The 24,227-nt window shown below is 34.0% G+C and overlaps 1 protein-coding gene and 2 long non-coding RNA genes across 3 annotated transcripts; all 3 read right to left on the reverse strand.

Annotated features, from left to right (window-relative positions):
- Positions 1 to 1,297: 1,297 nt before the first annotated feature.
- Positions 1,298 to 3,651, reverse strand: LOC127076584 (CASP-like protein 2B1). The gene is made up of 3 exons (XM_051018273.1): positions 3,030 to 3,651; positions 2,625 to 2,757; positions 1,298 to 1,755 (listed from the first exon to the last, which is right to left on the reverse strand). Exons 1-3 carry the CDS (start codon positions 3,251 to 3,253, stop codon positions 1,507 to 1,509), a joined length of 606 nt encoding a protein of 201 aa, XP_050874230.1. The 5' UTR covers positions 3,254 to 3,651; the 3' UTR covers positions 1,298 to 1,506.
- A 5,104-nt stretch (positions 3,652 to 8,755) lies between these two features.
- On the reverse strand, positions 8,756 to 10,819 carry LOC127076597 (uncharacterized). The gene is made up of 3 exons (XR_007786842.1): positions 10,613 to 10,819; positions 10,154 to 10,213; positions 8,756 to 8,998 (listed from the first exon to the last, which is right to left on the reverse strand). It is a non-coding gene; the product is annotated as an uncharacterized LOC127076597 (long non-coding RNA).
- A 5,909-nt stretch (positions 10,820 to 16,728) lies between these two features.
- Positions 16,729 to 19,085, reverse strand: LOC127076592 (uncharacterized). The gene is made up of 3 exons (XR_007786840.1): positions 18,879 to 19,085; positions 18,420 to 18,479; positions 16,729 to 17,264 (listed from the first exon to the last, which is right to left on the reverse strand). It is a non-coding gene; the product is annotated as an uncharacterized LOC127076592 (long non-coding RNA).
- Positions 19,086 to 24,227: the final 5,142 nt, after the last annotated feature.

Here is a 24,227-nt window from a genome sequence, read left to right on the forward strand (position 1 = left end):
CCATTGATAGGTGTGAATAGTGGGTGTGGAGATAGAGAAAAGTATGAGGATAAATAGAAATGTCAGTGCAATAGAAAAAGTTACGACCTTTGGAGAGAAGGTTTGTGTTCGACCATAATTATTGGGCTCTCCTGGAACCTATGATCATATGTCCAGTAAACTCACTCCTACCCTACCTTACTTTGTTACATTTTCTAATGACCATGTTCTTGTGCAAGATCAAAGTATTAGAAAGACGATTGGAGTTCAACATGAGTCTCAAGTTTTATATTACCTTTCAACCTGAATAACACTTATTTCTTGTTCAACCGTCGAGTCTCTGTATGTTGTTCATCAACGTTTAGATAATCCAAGCCTTCAAAAGTTGCATTGTATGGTTTCAAGTCTATCAAAAATGTCTATCTTAGAGTGTAGTTAAGAATGTGAGTGTTGAACCTAACTATCCCTATAAAATAGACTTGTAGGATGATGATTGCCCTCACTTATAAACACATGTTTAAGTCATATATTCTCCGATGTAAGACTCTTAATACACCCTCACGTATATGACTGAACATCTAAAACGTAAAAATAAATTGTCGGTGGCCCGATAACGAACATCTAATAGTTGATGACCTGATAGAACTTAAATCAAACTCTAATATCATATAGAATGATGTAAATTCTATAGGTCTTTAGTTAGATCACAATACATATATTGAATATTAATGAATAAATACTAAACTAAAAAGTTTTATAGTCTAGGTATATTAATGATCAAATTAAAATATCTACGATCTTAATTAATTCTAACCATTCATCAAAATATTCATATCATTGAAGCTTTAATTAAGTTATTAACAACTATTTAGGGAAAGATGATTATTTAAAGATGATTAAATTGAACTAGTTTTATATTCTTAATTCCAATTAAAAGGAAGTTATATCCATTTTTATTTTCAAAAACACAAAAACTCATGGTATCCCAAAATTTACAACATTCACACACATGACTGCCATTCAAACCGTCTCTATTTTAAATACATTACTTTTTATCATTAAAAAAAATTAAATCTGTATTAAGTTTGAACCATACGATCTTGATCCAACGGTTTTAAATATCGTAACCGTATAAATTTAAAAAAAAATCATAGTGCAGCCAATCCAGTTACTTCCAAACACTAACCACTTCTGTTAAACTTTGATGATAAGGAAAAAATGCATTTAGATTTTAACAAAATATCTGAAACTATGCAACCAACTCAGTTACATTCAAAGACACAAATTGAACCTACAACATAGAACTAAAACAGTTAAATATCAAATAACAAGCATTAGATCATTACAATAACTGCATTCTCATAAGTCATATTCATATATCACAATCATCATTCACTACTATACTACTACATACATATACACCAAAACGCCTTGTAAATTGCAAACCAAGAAAACAGTACTAGTTTTTTGAGTGGTAGGTTTTATTTATTCACTTTCAAACTATTATATTTTAACTTATATTCTAACCTACCAATATGCATTTTTAGTTTTGCTACCACCATACAAACGGAACAGACTGAAAGCTGAAATACATGATAGTATAACCATACTTAGGCTAACCAAAAATGCACTAGCTAACCCTTCTCCAACTTGGTTGCAGAATTTTCCATACATGTTGCATATCTTCATCCATTGTAACTCTGGCTGACCCATCTTTGCAAACACTGCAGATTGTGCTGCGGCCGCCACCGCAGACACTGTTATGTATGCCATTACCTACACACATAAATTCAAAAGTTATGTCTTAGTGTAACATACTTATTTCGTAATGCTGGTATGATCGCACCTGTAAACTAGTAAAAATTTAAGGGAAAATGTCGTTTTGATGTCATTAGTTTGTCTAATTTTCAATTGAAAAACATTGTGTGCACGGCCATCGTAAGTTTTCAGACGCCATGCATTAGTTAGTCACGATTTAACTGTGACAAAATAAATAGGGTCCTATTTTGCCACGGTATAGTTGCGATAGATAATTTATGAATTCCTATTTAGCCCGGGTTCAACGGAGTCAAATTTTAGAGGCTGTGTGTGATAGTCTGCCGTCTTGCATGCCTTGAAAGACGGTTCTGTCTGTGCGACACTTGGTTAATCAAGTTGAAAATATCGACAAAATATACTTAAACCTAACAAACTAGGGTTGGATGAAAAAGTCTAGCTTCAATAAATGTTTGTTTTAAGTTGTTGGTTGAAGACCATATCTACCATACCCACTTTTCATTAACTTCTATGATCATTTCAAATACCAAACTAAATAAGTAGCTGCAAATGTGATATATCCCACAGTTATGTCTTAGGGTGAATCTTTCGTCAGTACTAACATCAATATCAATTAGGTACGGTTATAGAGATGAAGAGGTCCCACGGTACTAGTTACATTGCTTGACAAGACAAACTTGAGGCCAATTTGGATTCTGCTACATAAATTTCATCCTAGAATCCAAACTTCAAACCTTATCACAAAACAAAACTAACCCAATCACATACAAAAATATAGTCCTTAATCGGTATCGCCTTGAGTTAGTCAAAATCACGTCATTTTACAACCGCGAGAAAATATGTTCATGCATCTAAAATTCTAAATGTACCTGATCACCCGAAAAAATGGCCCAAGCTAAGGGCTTGTTGAAGAGTACACTTCCTTTAATCATACTCACTACACACCTTAGCCCTTGGATTAAGGAATAACCAGCAGCTAACGCATTTGCAACAACCAGAAACCTGTAAAATTTATCAACAAAAGTTCTGTAACAGAAACATAAATCATTTTTCACCGCGCGATTCACTCAAATATCAATGATCGCGATATTACATGTAAAAGTTAGTTTGTTAGTTACACCAGCTAATTGTTTAATCTGCGCATTTTCTCAATGCATGCAGATAGATTAACTAGCTGGCGTAACTAACTTTTACATCTAATACGACTCAATTCAACCCGAATTTAAAACATTGATCTATGCAGCAACAATAAAATTGAGTGAATAAAATCTTACACTAAAGCCTTCATGTCAGTGAATTTAGCTTTCTTCTCAAGTGTGAAAAACACTCTGACTTGTGAATCAGTCACAATAAGAACAACAGCAAGAACACCTAAACCAAGAATCACACACCTCAAAACCAACTCAGTTATCCTAATCTTTCTATCAAACACTTTCATGTCTGTGCTGTGATACACAGGAACAGTTCCAGGACTAATACCTACACCCAAATAACTCATCTCTCAACTCACACTACAATACAATACAAGAGAATTCCTCAAACTAACTTTCTTGTTTTATAGTTAAAAACTAGTGATGATGAAAAGTGTGATAAGTGGTCAAAATTTGAGGCTGCTAAGACAGAGAGAAGAGGTTAAGTAAGTAAGAAAAAAAAAGCACTTAAATTCAACCTATACTTACATGACTCAATAAATGAGTCTGTCCTGACATCTGGTTCAGCATTAAAAGTTTGATAAATGAAAAGAAAAAGAAATGAGGTTTTTAGAGCTCTTTTAATTTCTTTCTAGGAAGAAGTAAGTAGTTTCTCATCCCTAGATAAAATCTGATTATATAATAGCAGTGTCTTAATTTCACTCACCTAATGGTAGTGTGTTTCATAAAACTTTATGATGACCCATTACTCTTACTTATACCATACCAAACTAATAAATGAAGGTGTAGGTGTTTTTTTAGAAACCAAACACACAAATAAAGGTGTTTTTTAAGGTAGAAAACGAGAATCTTCTATACACAACTGTAAAGATTAATCTCTTGAATCGGAAGGATCACGATTAACGATAAAGTTCTTTTTTAAAAGAATTTAATACTGCTAAATATTTAGAATTGCGTTCAAATTCAGAACATTTGATAAATCTGGTGTAAAATGAAGGTGTTTGAGTAAATTTTATAGCAAATAAATTGATTTATTAATTAAAATTTACTCAACAAAAACATATCTTTACATGAATTTTATTCACTTAAACCATTTTTCACTAATCTAGGAAATGAAACCAAACATAGTCATAAGGGTGGGAAAATGGTTCATACTTTTTATGTTTTCACTATTCTCTTTTGGAGTATGGGTAGGGTCTACAACTTTCATGTGTAGAGAACATGTATGCAAAACACATTAACGGTGTTGTTTGGTCTATAGTGGAAATTTGGTAGTTGAAAACTTACGCAATAGAAAAGATGTTGGAAGAATCATTAAGGTCATTGGTTGCAACCATACCATGTATAAATGAGGATAATGTCATCTCATCTTTGTCCACTACATATCAACAACTTCATTCCACTAAGTTTAGCTTCAAAAGTTGTAAGTTTGCTTTTACACGTGGAAAGAGAGTTGCTTAAAATCTTGCAACACAAAAATGTACATTACTTTGTTCCATTCACATTGCTTAAAGTATCACTATGCTTGTCGATTTTAAGTGCAATAGTAACTTTAAAATTTGTGGGGTTTTTCCTTAAAGACAATTTTTTATATAAAAGTTGTAATCTTTTGCTTTATTAGAAACAAGTGATGTTTTTGACAGCCCGCCTCAAAATCTGTCATTCTCAAACAGTTTTTTTAGTATTTTTTTTAAGTGAATGAGGTTTTTTTAGAGAGAGAAGGTAAGAGATAGAGAGAGGAGTTCTTAAAAAAAAATTAATCTTAAGAATTGGATGATATTTGAAGGTTATCTAAAGGTTTAGAAACTCTAAAGGTTTAGAAACATTTGTAAACAATATGGAATTGAGTGCTTTATGTATTGAAATTGGATGAGAGATTTAAATCTCAAATGAGTAGAAATTAAGTGATGTTTTTATGAACTTGTTTATCTAATTTCTTACAACTTATTTATAATTTCTTAATTGATAGTGAATCAAAGAATTGTTCTTTTAAATAATAAGGTTTGATCATCATTTGAATCTTACAAAGTAATTCAATAAAAGAAATAGCAAGTTCATCACAAGATGTATTAAAAAACACCTCAACGTCGTCGTCATCATCATCATTTGTTGTGTCATCAAGTTGCACATAAGAGGATGTCGAAGTAATTAGAATAACACTTGCATGTTCCCCATCTTCATTAGAGGCTTCAACATATCGATTCCATGTACACATAAGTGATTATTTTCTCCTAAATTTTCTTTTCTCGGATCTTTTTCCAACTTAGGACATTCATTTCTAAAGTGTTTAGGTTCTTTACACTCATAACAAATAAAATTTTTCCGTTCATCATCAAATTCTTTAGTTTGTAGAGCCTTAGTCTTCTTGCTTTTAGACTTCAAAACAATATAATTTGGCTTTCTTTAGGGTTCGTCTTCATTCAACTCTATCCCATGACTTTGGAGGGAGCTGACTAAATTTTTAAGAGCTAAAACATTTATATCCTTTGCCTCTTTAATAAGGATTTTCTTTACATAGTCATCAATGGTATGACTTTTTCTAAACATTTTAAATCTAGAGACTAAAGTTTGAAATCTAAAAAACATATTTCCCACATCTTCTTCCGTCTTGAACAACTATTACTACCTCCTTAAAGCTTTGCTTCAAAGTCTTTTACTCGATTTCTATCATCATAGTTAAGACATAATTAATCATATGTGATTTTTGCTGATTCATTATTAGTGGTCTTTTCATACTTCAAAGGAGATAAAATCCATTTGGAAACTTCAGGCTTAATTACAACTTGAATTCCTTCTTTTATTCAATATTTATAGTGAATGAATCCATTATTGAACAAGTGACTTCAAATACAAGAGGGGAGAATGGTGAATTGTGGATCTAAAAAGTTGATAAAAAAATTAAGAAATAAAATATTTTCAAAAGAGTTTTATGTTGAAAGAAGATGAGGAGAAAAATTAAAGATAATGAGCTAAAAAATTAAAAGAGATAGGGGAGATATAACATATTTATTAGGGTTTTTCCTGGTGCATTTCAGTCAAAAAATCGAATCAACCCATAATAAACGGAAACCTAAACCAAACCGAACAATTTCAAGTTACCTAGAACCGAACCAAACTTGTTGGTTTGGTATACCGATTTGGAATTTGGATCTATTTTGAACCATTTGAAGACAGTTTTTCTGAAACTGAACTGTTATAATTTTTTTCCGATTATTTTAATAATTTTTTTAAACTTGTTTTTAGTCTTTTTCTTTTTCAGTTGTGTTTCGATTCAGTTTCAATTTTGGTTCGATGTATTTTCCATTTAGTTCGGTTCCATAACTATTGTGCAATATGGTTAGGTTCACTAACCAAAAATAACAGTTCGATTATTGTAACTTCAGTTAGGTTTGAAGGGTTTTTTTAAACAGTCCTAATATTGACATATAATAAGGGCAACCACATTGAATCGAAAACTATTTACAGAATGCTAACAATCTCCAACTGAATATAATTGCTTCTGCTGAATCATGAAAACTATTTCTTCTTCCCTTTCTCTTTATACTCCTCATAATCGAGTGTTGGAGTCTTTGCAGATATTCTATCTCTTTTGGTAAAGCTTCCATCGTTATCCACCGCTTCTTAACAACTTCAACTGTCATTAATAAGTTCACTATAGATTTCTTATGTTTGGTTTTTAGAGCTTGTTTTGATGCATGAGCGATGTATAAAAATTTACATTGTCAACTAATAAAAAATTCATATGTTGTATAACTATTAAGGTGTATATAACTGAGGTATAATTATTTCAACAAGATCGAACAATTATAATTGAATAACAATGATCAAGTGTGGCTGAGGATCCATGGTCTACTCTTAGAGTATTTGAAATAAACTATTTTATTTATAATTTCTTATGGTATCAGAACTCTTTTAGGCGACTGCTGATGTGATGGTGCAAGCGAATAAAGTGTTGCATGCTAATCAGAATTAGAATGGTGGAGCTGAAGAGTTCTGTGGGTTGGGAAAGTTCCAGAAGTACAATCCTCCAACTTTCAAGAGAAGGTATGACCCTGAAGGTGCTCAAGCATGGCTTTAGGAGATTGATACGATTTTCAGAGTTATGACGTGCACTGATGAGAAGAAGATGTTATTCGGAATGCATATGATGTTTGAGAAAGCTAAGTATTGGTGGGAGAATACCTGTCAGAGGATGGAAACTTCTACTGCGAAAATTTCTTGTGCTAGTTTCAAGAATGGGTTTCTAGAAAAGTATTTTCCATCTGATGTTCGTAGTCGCAAAGAGATATAGTTTTTGGAATTGAAACAAGGAAAAATGACTGTGACTGACTATGCAGCTAAGTTTGAGGAGCTGTCATTTTGTCCTCACTATAATGGCGTCAAAGCTAAGGGTTCTAAGTTCGTGAAGTTTGAGAGTGGCTTACATCCTGAGATTAAGCAGTTCATAGGCTATCAAGAGATCTGTCATTTCTCAGTGCTGGTGAATAAATGCAGAATTTATGATGAGAATAGTAGATTAGATATGCTCACTACAAGAGTGTGAGTCATAAGAAGAGTGCGAGTCATAATTATGGTAAGCCATATGTGACTCCAGTTGCTAAAAGGAATCAGAAGTCCTAGTAGAAGGATGTAGGTGGGAGTGAAACTAGTGTCTTAATTTTCCTTTGACCATTTATGGTAAATACTTTGAGTTGGCTTGATTTTCTTGCCTTTGAGTCAACTAGATGTTATTATGGGGATGCGCTGGTTGGAGTTCAACCATGTTCATATCAATTATTTTGATAAGACTGTGTTGTTTCCCGAACTAGAAAGGAGTAAAGATTCGAGATTCATATCTACCAATCAATCTGAGATGTGCTTGAAGTAGGATGATCAGGTGCTTGTAATGTTCGCTTACTTGAGAGTGGAGAGTGAAATAATGGTTGTTGATCTGCCTGCTGTGTGTGAGGACCCTGATATTTTTCCTAAGGATATTAGTGATATACCACCGGTGTGTGAAATGTAGTTCTCCATAGATTTAGTACTTGGTATGAGACCTGCGTTGATGGCACCGTATAGAATATCCACATCATAGTTGGGAGAGTTGAAGAAACAATTAGAAGATTTGTTGGAGAAGAAGTTTTTCAGATCTAGTGTGTTGTCGTGGGGAGCACCAATGTTGTTGGTTAAGAAAAAAAGATGGAAGCATGTGTTAGACGATAGGCCTAGATCTAGAGTGGGGTGAATAGGTCCCAAGTTAAAAAAAAATTATTTGAAACTTTGACTTAGAAAATTTTAACACGGAAGTAAGTTTCAAATATTTCCTGGATTCAAAATTGTCTAACCAAACCTTCTATTGAAAATCCCGAATATGTGTAATAGTACCAATAGAATGATAATAATCCACAAGTCGATCAACAACTATTAAGCACAACTAATTGAATACTCTACAATAGTAAAAGTCTATCTCCAGTGATATTCACAAAAAAAAATAAGTCAAGCAATTTGTCGAACACTTGGTATACGAAAACAAAGTTTGGAATTTTATATGGTGTTTGTTGTTCTAAGAAATCCAATCACAACCAAATGGTTAATGATCAATACAACAAACACAAGATTCAAAATGTAATCAAAATTATGATCCAAATTATGTTGATAAGGTGATCAAAGAAATCGATAATTTGCGAGTTAAAAAATAAGAGAGAGAGAGAGAGAGAGGGGGAGATGAGACAGCCTATGTCCCATTAGTGAAATTCTAAAATAAAATACAGAAAATTTAAAATTTTTAAATAACAAGACTGAATTAATTAAAATATACTACTTCACATATATATGCTTCAAATATGTTTTACATAAAGTTTGATACCGTTAAGACTAGTGGCCTTGCCACGTAGATAAAACTTAAAATAAAAGTACATGAAGAAAATCAAAAGAAAGCTTAACAGAAGGACCCCCTAAGTCCAACATGACTGACACTTATACTGACTGTATATAATATTACGTACTAGTAACGATGTGATAAGCGTTTGACAAAACGCTAGCAACCTTCAGCCTTGACATTATCGTAATCTGTCACTCCATAGCCTTCCCTCCTAAAGGGTCTAGCTCGTCGCCTGATCGTCATAGATCAATCCAAAGATGCAAGACAAAAAGAATACAGGGCTAAGATTTACGTACAAGTTTAAAAGTGGGAATAGGATGTAAAATAGTAATATATATACATGACAACCACAATTATTCGAACAAGCGCATCTTTATTCCATATTTACCTATACTCTATAAGTATTTATTCTAATGCATCCTTGAACTATATGCTGACTCAGGCCACTAAACGCTGTCAAGGATACCTATCCCATTTACCAAGATCAGATATCACAAGACCACATGCCACCAACGTACTCCCAATTACCAAGAGCTACGCCACCTAACTTCACATGGAGTCCAGGTGTTATAAGTCGATCGTCCCCGAGGATTCAGGCCAAGACCCTCGTCTTGCCTAGCATGCATAAATAATAATCCCCGTCGGGATTGTAGGCGACTGATCAACCTCGTACGTCCCATACCGCACGGCAGTGGACTTATACATTCCTCAATGCAGGTCTATATGATCACTCAATCATCTTGTAGCAACGCTCAACTATAAGTATTTAGTTAATATTTGGGAAATATCGTATTAACCTTTCAGGTCATAGTTATTATCTCATTACTTCAGTTGAGTGCCAAATCCATTAAATGTCTTGTCTATTTCTCCTTGGTGTGATCCTTGTCTCTATATAACTAGTTTAGTTTATACAGTGAATAATGTATGGTTGACTTCCCAGGTAAGAGAGGTGGACCGTAAAGGACATGGTCGACCAAGTCTTATCCTTAGCCAGAACCCAACCGAATACAACTACTCAATGTATCCAACTTCCCTTATTTCATTGGGGATCTAACACTTAATATCTAATCAATGTTGTTGTTTCTCTCCTTAATACATCATTTTCTTAGTCTATCAATCACAATCATTCAAGTATAAATAAAATAAACAATTAGACAATTAATCAAACAATGTAAGCACAATACAACCTCAAATTGTCATAGATCATTCTTATGATAAATAATTAAGGTTGGCATAACCTCGCTTAGTGATTTGGGAAAATCATTATTCGAGAATAGGCTCTCCTTACTTATTTATCGCTGGTAGGGCTTGGGTCACCACTACCCACATATATATATTAAGCTATTTTACGCTAACCATCCCAACGTATACGAGACCTTGCCCCCACCTTTTGTTGTTGATCGTTGTTGAAAGTCCACGAGCGTTTTCTCTGATGTTTGCCCAGAACCTAATTTACGATAACCGTTGAATTGTACGAAATTTATAAAATAATTAGAATATAATTTACGGTTAAATAAACATAATCCCGTTACAAATTAAGATATTTATTTATTTAAAATATTTAATCATAACCTCCACTATATTTAAATCGTTATTAAACTCAAGTATAAATTAGACTATACTCCTGTTTGGATTTGTTTATTTTAGAAAATTATCAAGAGTGTATTCCTAATAACATTTTAATTTTATAATAATACTTGGGCATTATAACAACTTAAAATGGTAGAACTTATCTTGGACTTTATAAGTTCAATATCTCAATGTCTTAACGGAAATTTAAATCAACATCTTAAAATAACCTTTATATAAATAAAATAATTAAAATAATTAAATTATAACGACTTACCGGTTACTTATGAAAATGATTTGAGCAGAACTTTGACGTATCAAACTCCTTTAAAACTTTAGAAGAACTTTGACCCCAAAATAACTCTAAAAACTACAAACCGACACCGTGAAAACTTCGACAACTAAAACTAATATTTCTATATGAAGAAACTAGAGAAAGAAGGAAATGAAGAGGTAAGAAAGATGATTTGTGAATGAATGAAAATGGGGTGAGAAAGACCCCTATTTATACTAGTTGTAAGATATTAAAATAATGTAAATTTATCTCCTTTTGCCCATGCTTTCTAACTTTTCAACTCTTGCTAGTAAATATGTCTTTGTCAAATATTTACAAGTCTTGCATGAATAGTTTTATAGGTGTTCTAATATGACTTTGTGAAAATAGTTGGTGAGAAATGTGTGAAAGTTTGATTTTTCTACTATTTCATGACATATGATCATGTAAAATATTAATAGTAAAATAAAATATATTTCTTTTATAAAATGAAAGGATAAGTATCATAATAATAATAATAATAATAATAATAATAATAACAATAATAATAATAATAATAACAAGGGTAATTATTTAATACATTTATTAACTTAAGGTTATTTTACTATTAGTTTGTAGAGTAAAATAGTGATATTCAAATCAAATAATATAATAAAAAAATAATATGGATAATTAATTAACTTAAAATTAAGTATTTAAATGACTAATTTCAAAGTTTAGTTTGTAAAATAAAACGATGATATTCAAATTGAATAATAATATTAATAATAAAATAAAGAGTAATTAGTTGATAAATTAATTATTATAGCGGCTAGTTTCAATGTTTAGTTTGTAATAATTAGCGATGTTAAAGTCTCAATTATAATCATATATATTATTTAAGGTATGGAAAATTAGGATGTTACATTACCACCCCCCTTAAAAGAAATTTCGTCCTCGAAATTTAACGTACCTAAAACATATGTGGATACTTTTGACGCATGTCCTCTTCTCTTTCCCAGGTAGAATCACCAGTTACATCATCCCACAAAACTCTAACCAATGGTATCTGCTTTCCACGAAGTTCCTTAATTCGATGATTTAAAATTTTGACAGGTAAAGCCTCATATTCTAGGTTATCTCTAAGTTCCACACTTTCAGGCTCAATGACATGTGAAGGGTCAGGATAATACTTCCTTAGTTGTGATACATGGAATACGTCATGAAGATTAGACAGGTTTGGCGGCAAAGCAATGTGGTATGCTACAGGTCCAATCCGTCGTAGAATTTGAAAAGGCCCGATAAACCTTGGTGTTAACTTCCTAGTTTTGATTGCTCGTGCGATTCCCGCTCTAGGAGTTACCCTAATGAACACGTGATCTCCTGCCTCAAATTCCAAAGGTCTTCTCCTTTTATCACTATAACTCTTTTGACGATCCTGTGCAGCTTTCATCTTTTCTCTAATAAGCTTAACCTGGTCTGTTGTTTGTTGCACAAATTCCGAACCCAATATTTTATTTTCTCCAACTTCATACCAACATAAAGGCGTTCGACACCTTCGTCCATACAATGCTTCATATGGAGCCATGCCAATACTTGAGTGAAAGCTATTGTTGTAAGTAAATTCAATCAATGGTAAGAACTCATCCCAACTTCCTTTGTGTTCAAGAGTACACGCTCTTAGCAGATCTTCTAACGACTGAATTGTCCTTTCTGATTGGCCATCTGTTTGGGGATGATAAGCCGAACTTAACCTTAGTTTGGTTCCTAGCTCTAAATGCAACTGACGCCAAAACTTTGATGTGAATCTGGGATCTCTATCACTGACTATACTTGTAGGTATCCCATGTAATCTAACAATTTCCTTTACATATATTTGAGCTAGTCTCTCTAAGCTAAACGTTTGGTTGATGGGAATGAAATGTGCACTCTTTGTCAACCTATCAATGATTACCCAAATTGCATCATGCTTCTTCTGAGTTTTGGGCAAAGCAGTTACAAAATCCATAGCTATTCCATCCCACTTCCACTCCGGAATGTCTAAAGGTTGTAATAATCCAGCTGGCCTTTGATGTTCAATCTTTGCCTTCTGACATATCAAACAACTTTGAACATACTCTGCTATATCCTTCTTCATTCCAAACCACCAAAACATTTTCTTCAAATCTTGATACATCTTTGTGGCTCCTGGATGAAAACTCATCTTACTTTTGTGGCCTTCTTCCAAGATCAACTTTCGAATATCCTGGTTTTGAGGTATACACAACCTTTCTCCAAACCTTAGGATTCCGTCACTCCTTATGTTAAAATCCCCATTTTGACCATCTTTGATAGTTTCCTTTATATTCATTAATTGGTCATCAAGTTGTTGTTCATCTTTGATCCATTTTAGATATTCATTAGACACGACAATAGTGCCTATGAACATACTTCCTTCACTGTGATGTACTCCTAAGTTTAAATCCACAAATTGGTTAATCAACTCTTCTTCCTTCAACATCATTGCAGACACATGAAGTGTCTTTCGACTCAAGGCGTCTGCTACAACATTGGCCTTTCCTGGATGATATTGTAACTCAAAATCGTAGTCCTTTAAAAATTCCATCCAACGCCTTTGTCTCATGTTTAGATCTTTCTGGTCAAATAAATACTTCAGGCTTTTGTGATCACTTAACACATTGAACTTTGATCCATAAAGATAATGCCTCCAAATTTTTAAGGCAAACACAATTGCTGCTAACTCTAAGTCGTGAGTTGGGTAGTTTCTCTCGTGCACCTTCAACTGTCTTGATGCATAAGCTATCACTTTCCTTTCTTGCATCAACACACAACCAAGACCTTGGTATGACGCATCGCAATACACATCGAATCGTCCTAATGGGTCCGGTAAGATGAGTATTGGTGATGAAGTCAATCTCTCCTTCAACTTCTGAAAACTTTCTTCACACTCTTTTGTCCATTCAAAGTTCTTACCCTTCCTCGTTAACTGAGTCATAGGCAAAGCGATCTTTGAGAATCCTTCAATGAACCTCCGATAATATCCAGCTAGTCCAAGAAAACTTCGAATCTCACCAACATTCTTTGGACTTTCCCACTTTGTTACTGCTTCGACTTTACTCGGGTCTACTGCAATACCTTCTTTACTGATAACATGACCAAGAAATTGTACCTCCTTCAACCAAAATTCACATTTCGAGAATTTCGCGTACAATTGGCGGTCCTTTAATATTTGTAGCACAATTCTCAAATGTTCTTCATGCTCTACCTCATTCTTGGAATAAATCAAAATGTCATCAATGAAAACTACAACAAAATGATCTAAGTACGACCTAAAGATCCTATTCATGTAATCCATGAATACTGCTGGAGCATTAGTCAAACCAAATGGCATCACTAAGTACTCATAGTGCCCATAACGGGATCTGAAAGCTGTTTTTGGAATATCATCCTCCTTCACCCTAATCTGATGATATCCAGACTTCAAGTCAATCTTCGAGAATATCGATGCTCCCTTTAACTGGTCCATCAAGTCATCGATTCTAGGCAAAGGATACTTGTTTTTTACAGTAGCTTTATTAAGTTGTCTGTAATCTACACAAAGTCTAGAAGAACCATCCTTCTTCTTAACAAACAAGACTGGAGCTCCCCATGGCGATACACTCGGTCTAATAAATTCCTTCTCTAACATCTCGTCTAACTGTTTCTTTAACTCAGCCATCTCTGAGGGTGACATTCGATAAGGAGATATAGAAATTGGTCCAGTGCCTGGAACCAAGTCTATAGAAAACTCCACTTCCCTAACTGGTGGTAAACCTGGAACCTCTTCTGGAAAAACTTCCGGGAATTCACAGACCACTGGAATATTTTCAAAACTAGGGGTTTCTCCTTCTGACATAGAGAATAACATCATAAATTTTTGGGTGAGAGTTTCCACCTTTATGATTTCTCCACTATCTTCTCCAAACGTTAAAATTTTCTTCTTGCACCCCAAGATTACATCGTTGGCTGATAACCAATCCATTCCTAAGATGACATCTAGGTCTTTTAGCGGGAGTACTATAAGATCTACTAAGAATCTTCTATTTTCTAAAATTATAGGGCAGTCTGCACAGACTGAACAAGTTACCATTCTTTCCCCCGAAGGAGTTGTAATGGTCAACTTATTATTGAGATCAACAATTTCAAATCCCAAAATTTCCGCACAAGATGTAGATATAAAGGAATGTGTAGCTCCTGAATCGTATAATACTGATACCAACTTATCTCCGATTAGACACATACCTTGGATTAACCCTTCTGACTTTGAGATCTCAGCTCCTCTAATTGCAAATACTCTTCCTGTGGTTGGCTTGTTCTGATTTTGAGGTCCTTGACCAACATTTGGGCCTCCGTTCCTTGTTCTCCCTACATTGTTATTGTTTATTAGGACGCTCTTCTGGCTTGTTGGTTGGTTTTGTCCTTGGGGACAATCTTTGAGAAAATGGCCCTTCTGACCACAACGAAAACAAGCTCCAATGTTTCTATTTGGACAATCTTTGTTAAGATGTGCCCCTCCACAGTTGTAACACTTGAACATTAACCTCCTAGAATCCTGGTTATGATATGGTGTAGGCCTTTGATATGGCCTACCCCCTTGTTGGGTCCTTCCTCCATGGCCTCGGTTAAAATGGCCCTTGTGATTGTTGTTTCGGGTTGGTACTCCTGATCCATATTGATTCTTCCTATTGTCAATTCCTTCCAACTCCAAACATCTTTCTATCAGCTCACCAAAGCGCATAATATGCAGAGGTAGAACCGCCCTCTGGATATCATATTTCAATCCATCTTGATACTTTTCACACATCCATTCTTCCCTTGGATGCAAGCGGTAAAATTCAGAATACTTTAGCAAGGATTCAAACTTCCTAGTATACTCTCCCACCGTCATCATACCTTGACGCAGGTTCTGGAATTCTCTCTCCTTCTCTTTCCTACATAGCTTTGGAAAATACTTCCCCAAAAATTCTTCTTTGAATAAGATCCAATTGATCTCTCTTCCTTCCTCTTCCAATAATCTATGTTTTCCTCTCCACCAGGCTTCAGCGTCGCCTGTCAGCATGAATGTTGCATATCCGACTCTTCTATTCTCTCTACAGTGAGTGAAAGAGAATATCTTCTCTATCTCTTGCAACCATTTCTCAGCACCCTCCGGATTAAAGTCACCACCAAACTGTGGTGGTTTACCTTTCAGAAACGAGTTCAATCCCGTATCTTCATGCACAGTTTCTCTTTGCTGTTGCTGAAAAAGTTGATGATCACGGGTGATTTGCAGGATTTGAGCATTTTGTTGTGTTTGAACTAACACAGCCGCAGCAAGTTCACGAACATCTCGAGTGTCAGCTTGAGAGTTCGTTCCAGTTTGGGAATGATCTTCTCGTCCTATGGGGATGTTAGCTACTCCTTCGGGAGTAGCTTCACCACTCACATTCCTACCTACACCTCTACTAGCACCTCTACCAGCACTCCTACCACGCCTCACGTTTCTGGCGTTCTGAACCATAACTTCCTGAAAAGGATAAGTTATTAGGTTCAATCATCCACAAGACATAAAGAACATAATAAATATGTATATTTATATCCCACTGAATGATTCATTGATAAGGATTTTGTCAATTCTCTCACATGCAATGTTATGTTTAATATGTTGAATTAATGCTTAATGTTAGTTATGGTTATATCTAGAATTTTGGCAAAGATAATCAATATTTAGTGTATAAACAAAAGCATATCAATTTATTCAATAACAACGATTACAAAAACCATGACCATGTTTCATTTAAAACCTCTATTAATAAACCAAGCTAAGACTAGTAATGGTAGCACTATAATTATCATTATTGCTACGAAATCTTTACCTAATTCTTCATGCTTGATAATACCAATAAGAAACAAGATAATGACAAGAAGAGTGATGAATAAAAGAAAACATTTAGCCATTTGTAAGGTATGGATAAGTACTTTGAAATTGATATGAAAATAATGAATAGGTGTGAAGTATTTATATAGTGAATTTTGTGAAGTGTCCGTTACGTTACCGTTGGGTTTGTGACCGTTGGGGGAAAAAGAAAGAAGAATAAGTTAAGTGTGTTAAAGATGCTTCCTAGATCAATATATTAGAAGACTATCAAAAGGAAGACTCAACGCACAAAAGAAAAGTTATCATCCTGTTTGGAATCCAACTTGATACAGTCAGTATAACTCTAGACACTTACGGTCCGAGCTGAATCGACCAGCTCTGATACCATTAAATGAGACAGCCTATGTCCCATTAGTGAAATTCTAAAATAAAATACAGAAAATTTAAAATTTTTAAATAACAAGACTGAATTAATTAAAATATACTACTTCACATATATATGCTTCAAATATGTTTTACATAAAGTTTGATACCGTTAAGACTAGTGGCCTTGCCACGTAGATAAAACTTAAAATAAAAGTACATGAAGAAAATCAAAAGAAAGCTTAACAGAAGGACCCCCTAAGTCCAACATGACTGACACTTATACTGACTGTATATAATATTACGTACTAGTAACGATGTGATAAGCGTTTGACAAAACGCTAGCAACCTTCAGCCTTGACATTATCGTAATCTGTCACTCCATAGCCTTCCCTCCTAAAGGGTCTAGCTCGTCGCCTGATCGTCATAGATCAATCCAAAGATGCAAGACAAAAAGAATACAGGGCTAAGATTTACGTACAAGTTTAAAAGTGGGAATAGGATGTAAAATAGTAATATATATACATGACAACCACAATTATTCGAACAAGCGCATCTTTATCCCATATTTACCTATACTCTATAAGTATTTATTCTAATGCATCCTTGAACTATATGCTGACTCAGGCCACTAAACGCTGTCAAGGATACCTATCCCATTTACCAAGATCAGATATCACAAGACCACATGCCACCAACGTACTCCCAATTACCAAGAGCTACGCCACCTAACTTCACATGGAGTCCAGGTGTTATAAGTCGATCGTCCCCGAGGATTCAGGCCAAGACCCTCGTCTTGCCTAGCATGCATAAATAATAATCCCCGTCGGGATTGTAGGCGACTGATCAACCTCGTACGTCCCATACCGCACGGCAGTGGACTTATACATTCCTCAATGCAGGTCTATATGATCACTCAATCATCTTGTAGCAACGCTCAACTATAAGTATTTAGTTAATATTTGGGAAATATCGTATTAACCTTTCAGGTCATAGTTATTATCTCATTACTTCAGTTGAGTGCCAAATCCATTAAATGTCTTGTCTATTTCTCCTTGGTGTGATCCTTGTCTCTATATAACTAGTTTAGTTTATACAGTGAATAATGTATGGTTGACTTCCCAGGTAAGAGAGGTGGACCGTAAAGGACATGGTCGACCAAGTCTTATCCTTAGCCAGGACCCAACCGAATACAACTACTCAATGTATCCAACTTCCCTTATTTCATTGGGGATCTAACACTTAATATCTAATCAATGTTGTTGTTTCTCTCCTTAATACATCATTTTCTTAGTCTATCAATCACAATCATTCAAGTATAAATAAAATAAACAATTAGACAATTAATCAAACAATGTAAGCACAATACAACCTCAAATTGTCATAGATCATTCTTATGATAAATAATTAAGGTTGGCATAACCTCGCTTAGTGATTTGGGAAAATCATTATTCGAGAATAGGCTTTCCTTACTTATTTATCGCTGGTAGGGCTTGGGTCACCACTACCCACATATATATATTAAGCTATTTTACGCTAACCATCCCAACGTATACGAGACCTTGCCCCCACCTTTTGTTGTTGATCGTTGTTGAAAGTCCACGAGCGTTTTCTCTGATGTTTGCCCAGAACCTAATTTACGATAACCGTTGAATTGTACGAAATTTATAAAATAATTAGAATATAATTTACGGTTAAATAAACATAATCCCGTTACAAATTAAGATATTTATTTATTTAAAATATTTAATCATAACCTCCACTATATTTAAATCGTTATTAAACTCAAGTATAAATTAGACTATACTCCTGTTTGGATTTGTTTATTTTAGAAAATTATCAAGAGTGTATTCCTAATAACATTTTAATTTTATAATAATACTTGGGCATTATAACAACTTAAAATGGTAGAACTTATCTTGGACTTTATAAGTTCAATATCTCAATGTCTTAACGGAAATTTAAATCAACATCTTAAAATAACCTTTATATAAATAAAATAATTAAAATAATTAAATTATAACGACTTACCGGTTACTTATGAAAATGATTTGAGCAGAACTTTGACGTATCAAACTCCTTTAAAACTTTAGAAGAACTTTGACCCCAAAATAACTCTAAAAACTACAAACCGACACCGTGAAAACTTCGACAACTAAAACTAATATTTCTATATGAAGAAACTAGAGAAAGAAGGAAATGAAGAGGTAAGAAAGATGATTTGTGAATGAATGAAAATGGGGTGAGAAAGACCCCTATTTATACTAGTTGTAAGATATTAAAATAATGTAAATTTATCTCCTTTTGCCCATGCTTTCTAACTTTTCAACTCTTGCTAGTAAATATGTCTTTGTCAAATATTTACAAGTCTTGCATGAATAGTTTTATAGGTGTTCTAATATGACTTTGTGAAAATAGTTGGTGAGAAATGTGTGAAAGTTTGATTTTTCTACTATTTCATGACATATGATCATGTAAAATATTAATAGTAAAATAAAATATATTTCTTTTATAAAATGAAAGGATAAGTATCATAATAATAATAATAATAATAATAATAATAATAATAACAATAATAATAATAATAATAATAACAAGGGTAATTATTTAATACATTTATTAACTTAAGGTTATTTTACTATTAGTTTGTAGAGTAAAATAGTGATATTCAAATCAAATAATATAATAAAAAAATAATATGGATAATTAATTAACTTAAAATTAAGTATTTAAATGACTAATTTCAAAGTTTAGTTTGTAAAATAAAACGATGATATTCAAATTGAATAATAATATTAATAATAAAATAAAGAGTAATTAGTTGATAAATTAATTATTATAGCGGCTAGTTTCAATGTTTAGTTTGTAATAATTAGCGATGTTAAAGTCTCAATTATAATCATATATATTATTTAAGGTATGGAAAATTAGGATGTTACAGGAGAGAGAGAGAGAGAGAGAGTATGCAAGGATTTGTTCACCAATTGACCTCGCTATGGGTACGTCTTCCCTCAGTTTGAATTTGAATTGAGATATTGATATAATAAATCTTACTTTGCAAATGTATCATTACAAGAGATGAGAAATCAAATCCCATAAACCCTAGGTTTGTTCTTGACTCTAGCACCTCCCAAAACCTTGATCAAGTAACTAACCATGCCACTTCAATTCACATGTTGTTGCTACTTCCTTGCAAGACACCCTTTGTCCCAAGGCTTTCACCCGACTGGATTAATCCCAAGTGCATGATCATGTAACCAACAATACCGCTTCAATTCACCTTTTGTTGCTACTTCCTTGCACGACCTACTTGTATCAAGGATTTCACCCGGCTGAATTAATCCCAAGTGTACACTTGTTGAACCCAAGATTTGTTAACACGATCCACCGTTTCACGCTACTGCCTTGCCGACACACCTAGTCTCAAGGATTTCACTCAATTGGATCCGAATTGCACAATATTGTCCAAAACATTCAAACCCTAAAGATCTTGAAGGAAAACCCCACCTTGGTTTTCTTATTTGAATCCCTCAAAGATCACAACCCAATATTATCAGTACAACAAACCTAATTGGGTGTTATCAATCCTAATCTAAATGGAACCCAATCAAAGAATGATTATGTGTAGTTTGATTGTGTGTATGCATAGATTAAGTTGAAGATGATGAGATGCTTTAAAGTCCTGGATTCATGTAGGTTTTACTCACTCTAGAAACCTTACTAGAGAATGATGCTTGTATGGCGCATTTATATGAATGGTTGATTTAGGGCAAAAGGAAATGCAAAAGGAATGAAAACAAATGAAATTTTTCAAAAAATTTAAATAATAGGTCGACCTATACGAATCATGTGTTGACCTATTCAAGTCATGTGTCGACCTGTTAGAAGCATGTGTCGACATGTAAGGTTATGTGCTGCCCATAGGTCGACTTGAAGACTCGACACATGAGATAGAAGTTGCAGGCTTTAATACTAAAGTGTATGTGTCGACCTATATCATCTATGTATCGACCAGTAGTTTTAAAAATTCATCTATAGGTCGGCCTGTAGTCATATGTGTCGACCTATAATGAGGATTTTTCACTTTAAACAAGTTTCTCATGCACAACACACTATTTAGATACACAAATGTTTTCTAGACCATTTCCAACAATGTTGACATGTTTACTAATGCAATAACGCTAACATTCATGGTTAGACTAGATGATACCGTCCAATTTACATAAATGCTACTTCCTAGTTTTGACATCATGTAAAACATATCTAAATAGAATAGTGCACTCACAACATGAGGTTGTGAGTGGTTTATCGAAAATTGAATAAGGTTACAATTAAGAATAAGTATCCTCTTACTAGAATTGAAGACCTTATGAATCAATTGATTGGAGCTTGTTGTTTAGCAAGATTGATCTACGACCAGGTTATCATCAAATTCGAGTAAAGTTAGAAGATATCCGAAGACTGCATTTAGAACTTGTTACAGTCATTATGAGTACTTGGTAATGCCATTCGGTGTGTCTAATGCACCAGGAGTATTCATGGAGTACATAAATAGGATTTTTCATCCTTACTTGGATCAGTTTGTTGTGGTGTTCATAGATGATATTTTGGTGTACTCCAAGTCAAATGAAGAGTATGCAAAACACCTAAGAGTTGTGTTAAAGACCTTGCAACAGAAGATGTTGTATGCTAAGATGTCCAAATGTTAATTATCATTAAGAGATATGAGTTTCATTGGTCATGTGATCTTCAGTGGGGGAATATAAGTTGATTTTTTGAAGGTAGATGCAGTGTTGTAGTGGGAGACTCCTAAGTCGATGCTAGTTTTGATCTTACCGGATGTGAGTGAATCTTTTGTTGTGTATTGTGATGCATCCAAGATGGGTTTAGGTGATGTGCTTATGTAGAAGAGTTAATTTGTAATGTAAGCTTCTATACAACTTAAGAATTATGTGAGGAATTACCCTACCCATGATTTGGAGTTAGAAGTAGTAGTCTTCGTGCTTAGAGTTTGGAGGAATTATCTGTATGGTTAAAGGTTTGAGTTTTTAGTGATTATAAGAGTCCAAAGTATTTGTTTGGTCAGAAGGAGCTAAATATGAGGCAAAGAAGGTGGCTATAATTGTTTGAAGGACTATGATTTTGAGTTGAGTTACCATCCTGGTAAAGCTAAGTGGTAGCAGATGCGTTGAGTAGGAATTCTTTGCATATGGCAGCGCTTATGGTTAGAGAACTGGATTTGATTGAGTAGTTCAGAGATCTTAGATTGGTGTGTGAGATGATGCCAAGCAGCGTGAAGTTGGGTATGCTGAAGTTGACTAGTAGCGTACTAGAAGAGATCAAGGAAGGTCAAAAGTAATATTTGGGATTGATTGATATATTAGTGTTGATTAATCAAGGTAAAGAATGGGAGTTTAGAGTATATGAGAATATGATTATGAAGTTTCGAGATAGATTTTTGTGTCGGATTTCACAGAGCTTAAAAAGAGAATTCTGGAAGAAGGTTATAGGAAAGGTTTGAGTATTCATCACGGAGCCACGAAGATGTGTCAAGATCTTATGAAGATGTTTTACTGGCTAGGTACAAAGAAGGATGTTGCTGAGTTTGTGTATTCTTGTTTGACTTGTCAGAAGTTGAAGATCGAGCATCAAAAGCCGTAAAGATTGATGAAACCTTTGAGCATTCCTGAGTGAAAGTGGGATAATATCTCTATGGATTTGTTAGTGGGTTTTCCAAAGGACACAAAAGGAAGTGATTCAATTTGGTTTGTTATGGATATACTGAAGAAGTTGGCTCATTTTGTTCCGATAAAGATCATTTACCCATTACAAAAGCTAGCAGAGATCTATATTAGTGAGATTGTGAAGTTGCATGGCATTCCTTCAAGCATTGTTTCAGATAGGGATTTGAGGTTCATGTTAAGGTTTTAGGAGAGATTGAAAGAAGCCTTGGGATCCAAGTTGAGTTTGAGTTCTACTTACCATCCGCAGACGGACGGTCAGACAGAAAAGACTATCTAGTCTTTGGAAGATTTGTTGAGAGCCTGAGTTTTAGAGCAAAGAGGTAATTGGAATAGTTACTTGATGTTGATTGAATTTACCTATTAAAACAATTTCCATTCTAGTATTGGAATGTCACCTTTTGAAGCTTTGTATGATAGAAGGTGACACCTTTGTGCTGGTATGAGTCAGGTGAAAGTATTGTGCTTGGACATGAGATTGTTCAGCAGATTACTAAGAAGGTTAAGATTATTCAGGAGAAGGTGAAGGCATCGTAGAGTAAACACAAGAGTCATCATAATAAGTGGAGGAAGACACTTGAATTCCGAGATAGAGATCATGTGTTCTTGAGAGGAAATATGGTGACTGGTGTTGGTCGTGCATTGAAGTCTCGAAAGTTCACGCCTCATTTTATTGGTTTGTATCAGATACTTCAGAGAGTAGGAAAAATATCGTACAAAGTTTCCTTAACACCATATATTTCGAATCTTCATGGTGTCTTTCTTGTATCTCAACTTCATAAGTATATTCCCAATATGTCCCATGTGATCCAATTTGACGAAGTGCAAGGGAGAGAGAACTTGATTGTTGAGGCATCACCCTTGCGGACCGAGGATTGAGAAGCGAAACACTTGAGAGGTAAATAGATCTCTTTTGGCGAAGATAGTATGGGGAGGACCTGTTGGAGGAAGCGTGACATGGGAGATGGAGATTCGAATGAGAGATTCTTATCCAAAGTTGTTTCTTACAAGTAATTTTCGAGGGCAGAAATTGTTTAAGTGGATGAGAGTTATAACACCCTGCTTTTTTGTTTATTTTATTTTAATTGAGTTAAAATACTTTATATTATTTTACTTGAGTGCTATATTTTATTGGTATTATTGAGGATGAGTAGAGTCTTATTAGGATTATCATTAGTTTTAATTATTTAAATAATATAAATAATAAGAAAATTGAGCTTTGGGGAGAAAATTAAAATTTAATTTAAAATTAAGGAAAATGGTGGAATTAGTGAGAATTGAGCAGAGTTAGTGATTTATTAGAAATAGTAGGGTTTTATTTAAATAGAGAGGGGGTTAGAGTTAGGGTTGTTTTGGGGGAGAATAAGTTGTCAACAAAGTGAGGGAGAGTCATAGTAGAGCCAAAAGTAGGAGAAAAGAGAGATTTATTACTGTATCTTTAAGCTTGCTGCAAATTCAAGGTAGGGAAATTGTTTATGATATGGGTGTTTAGGGCATACATGATAGAGAGGATTACTTATCCTTTTCTCTTTTCTTTCTATTTTCTTCAATTGATGAAATTGTTGAATTTAGAGATGGTTTGTGAAAAATATGTCTTGATTGTTATGATATGTTATGAATTTCATAATGTATTGATGAC

Source organism: Lathyrus oleraceus, chromosome 1, assembly GCF_024323335.1.
Source record: "Lathyrus oleraceus cultivar Zhongwan6 chromosome 1, CAAS_Psat_ZW6_1.0, whole genome shotgun sequence".
Taxonomy (NCBI): domain Eukaryota; kingdom Viridiplantae; phylum Streptophyta; class Magnoliopsida; order Fabales; family Fabaceae; genus Lathyrus; species Lathyrus oleraceus.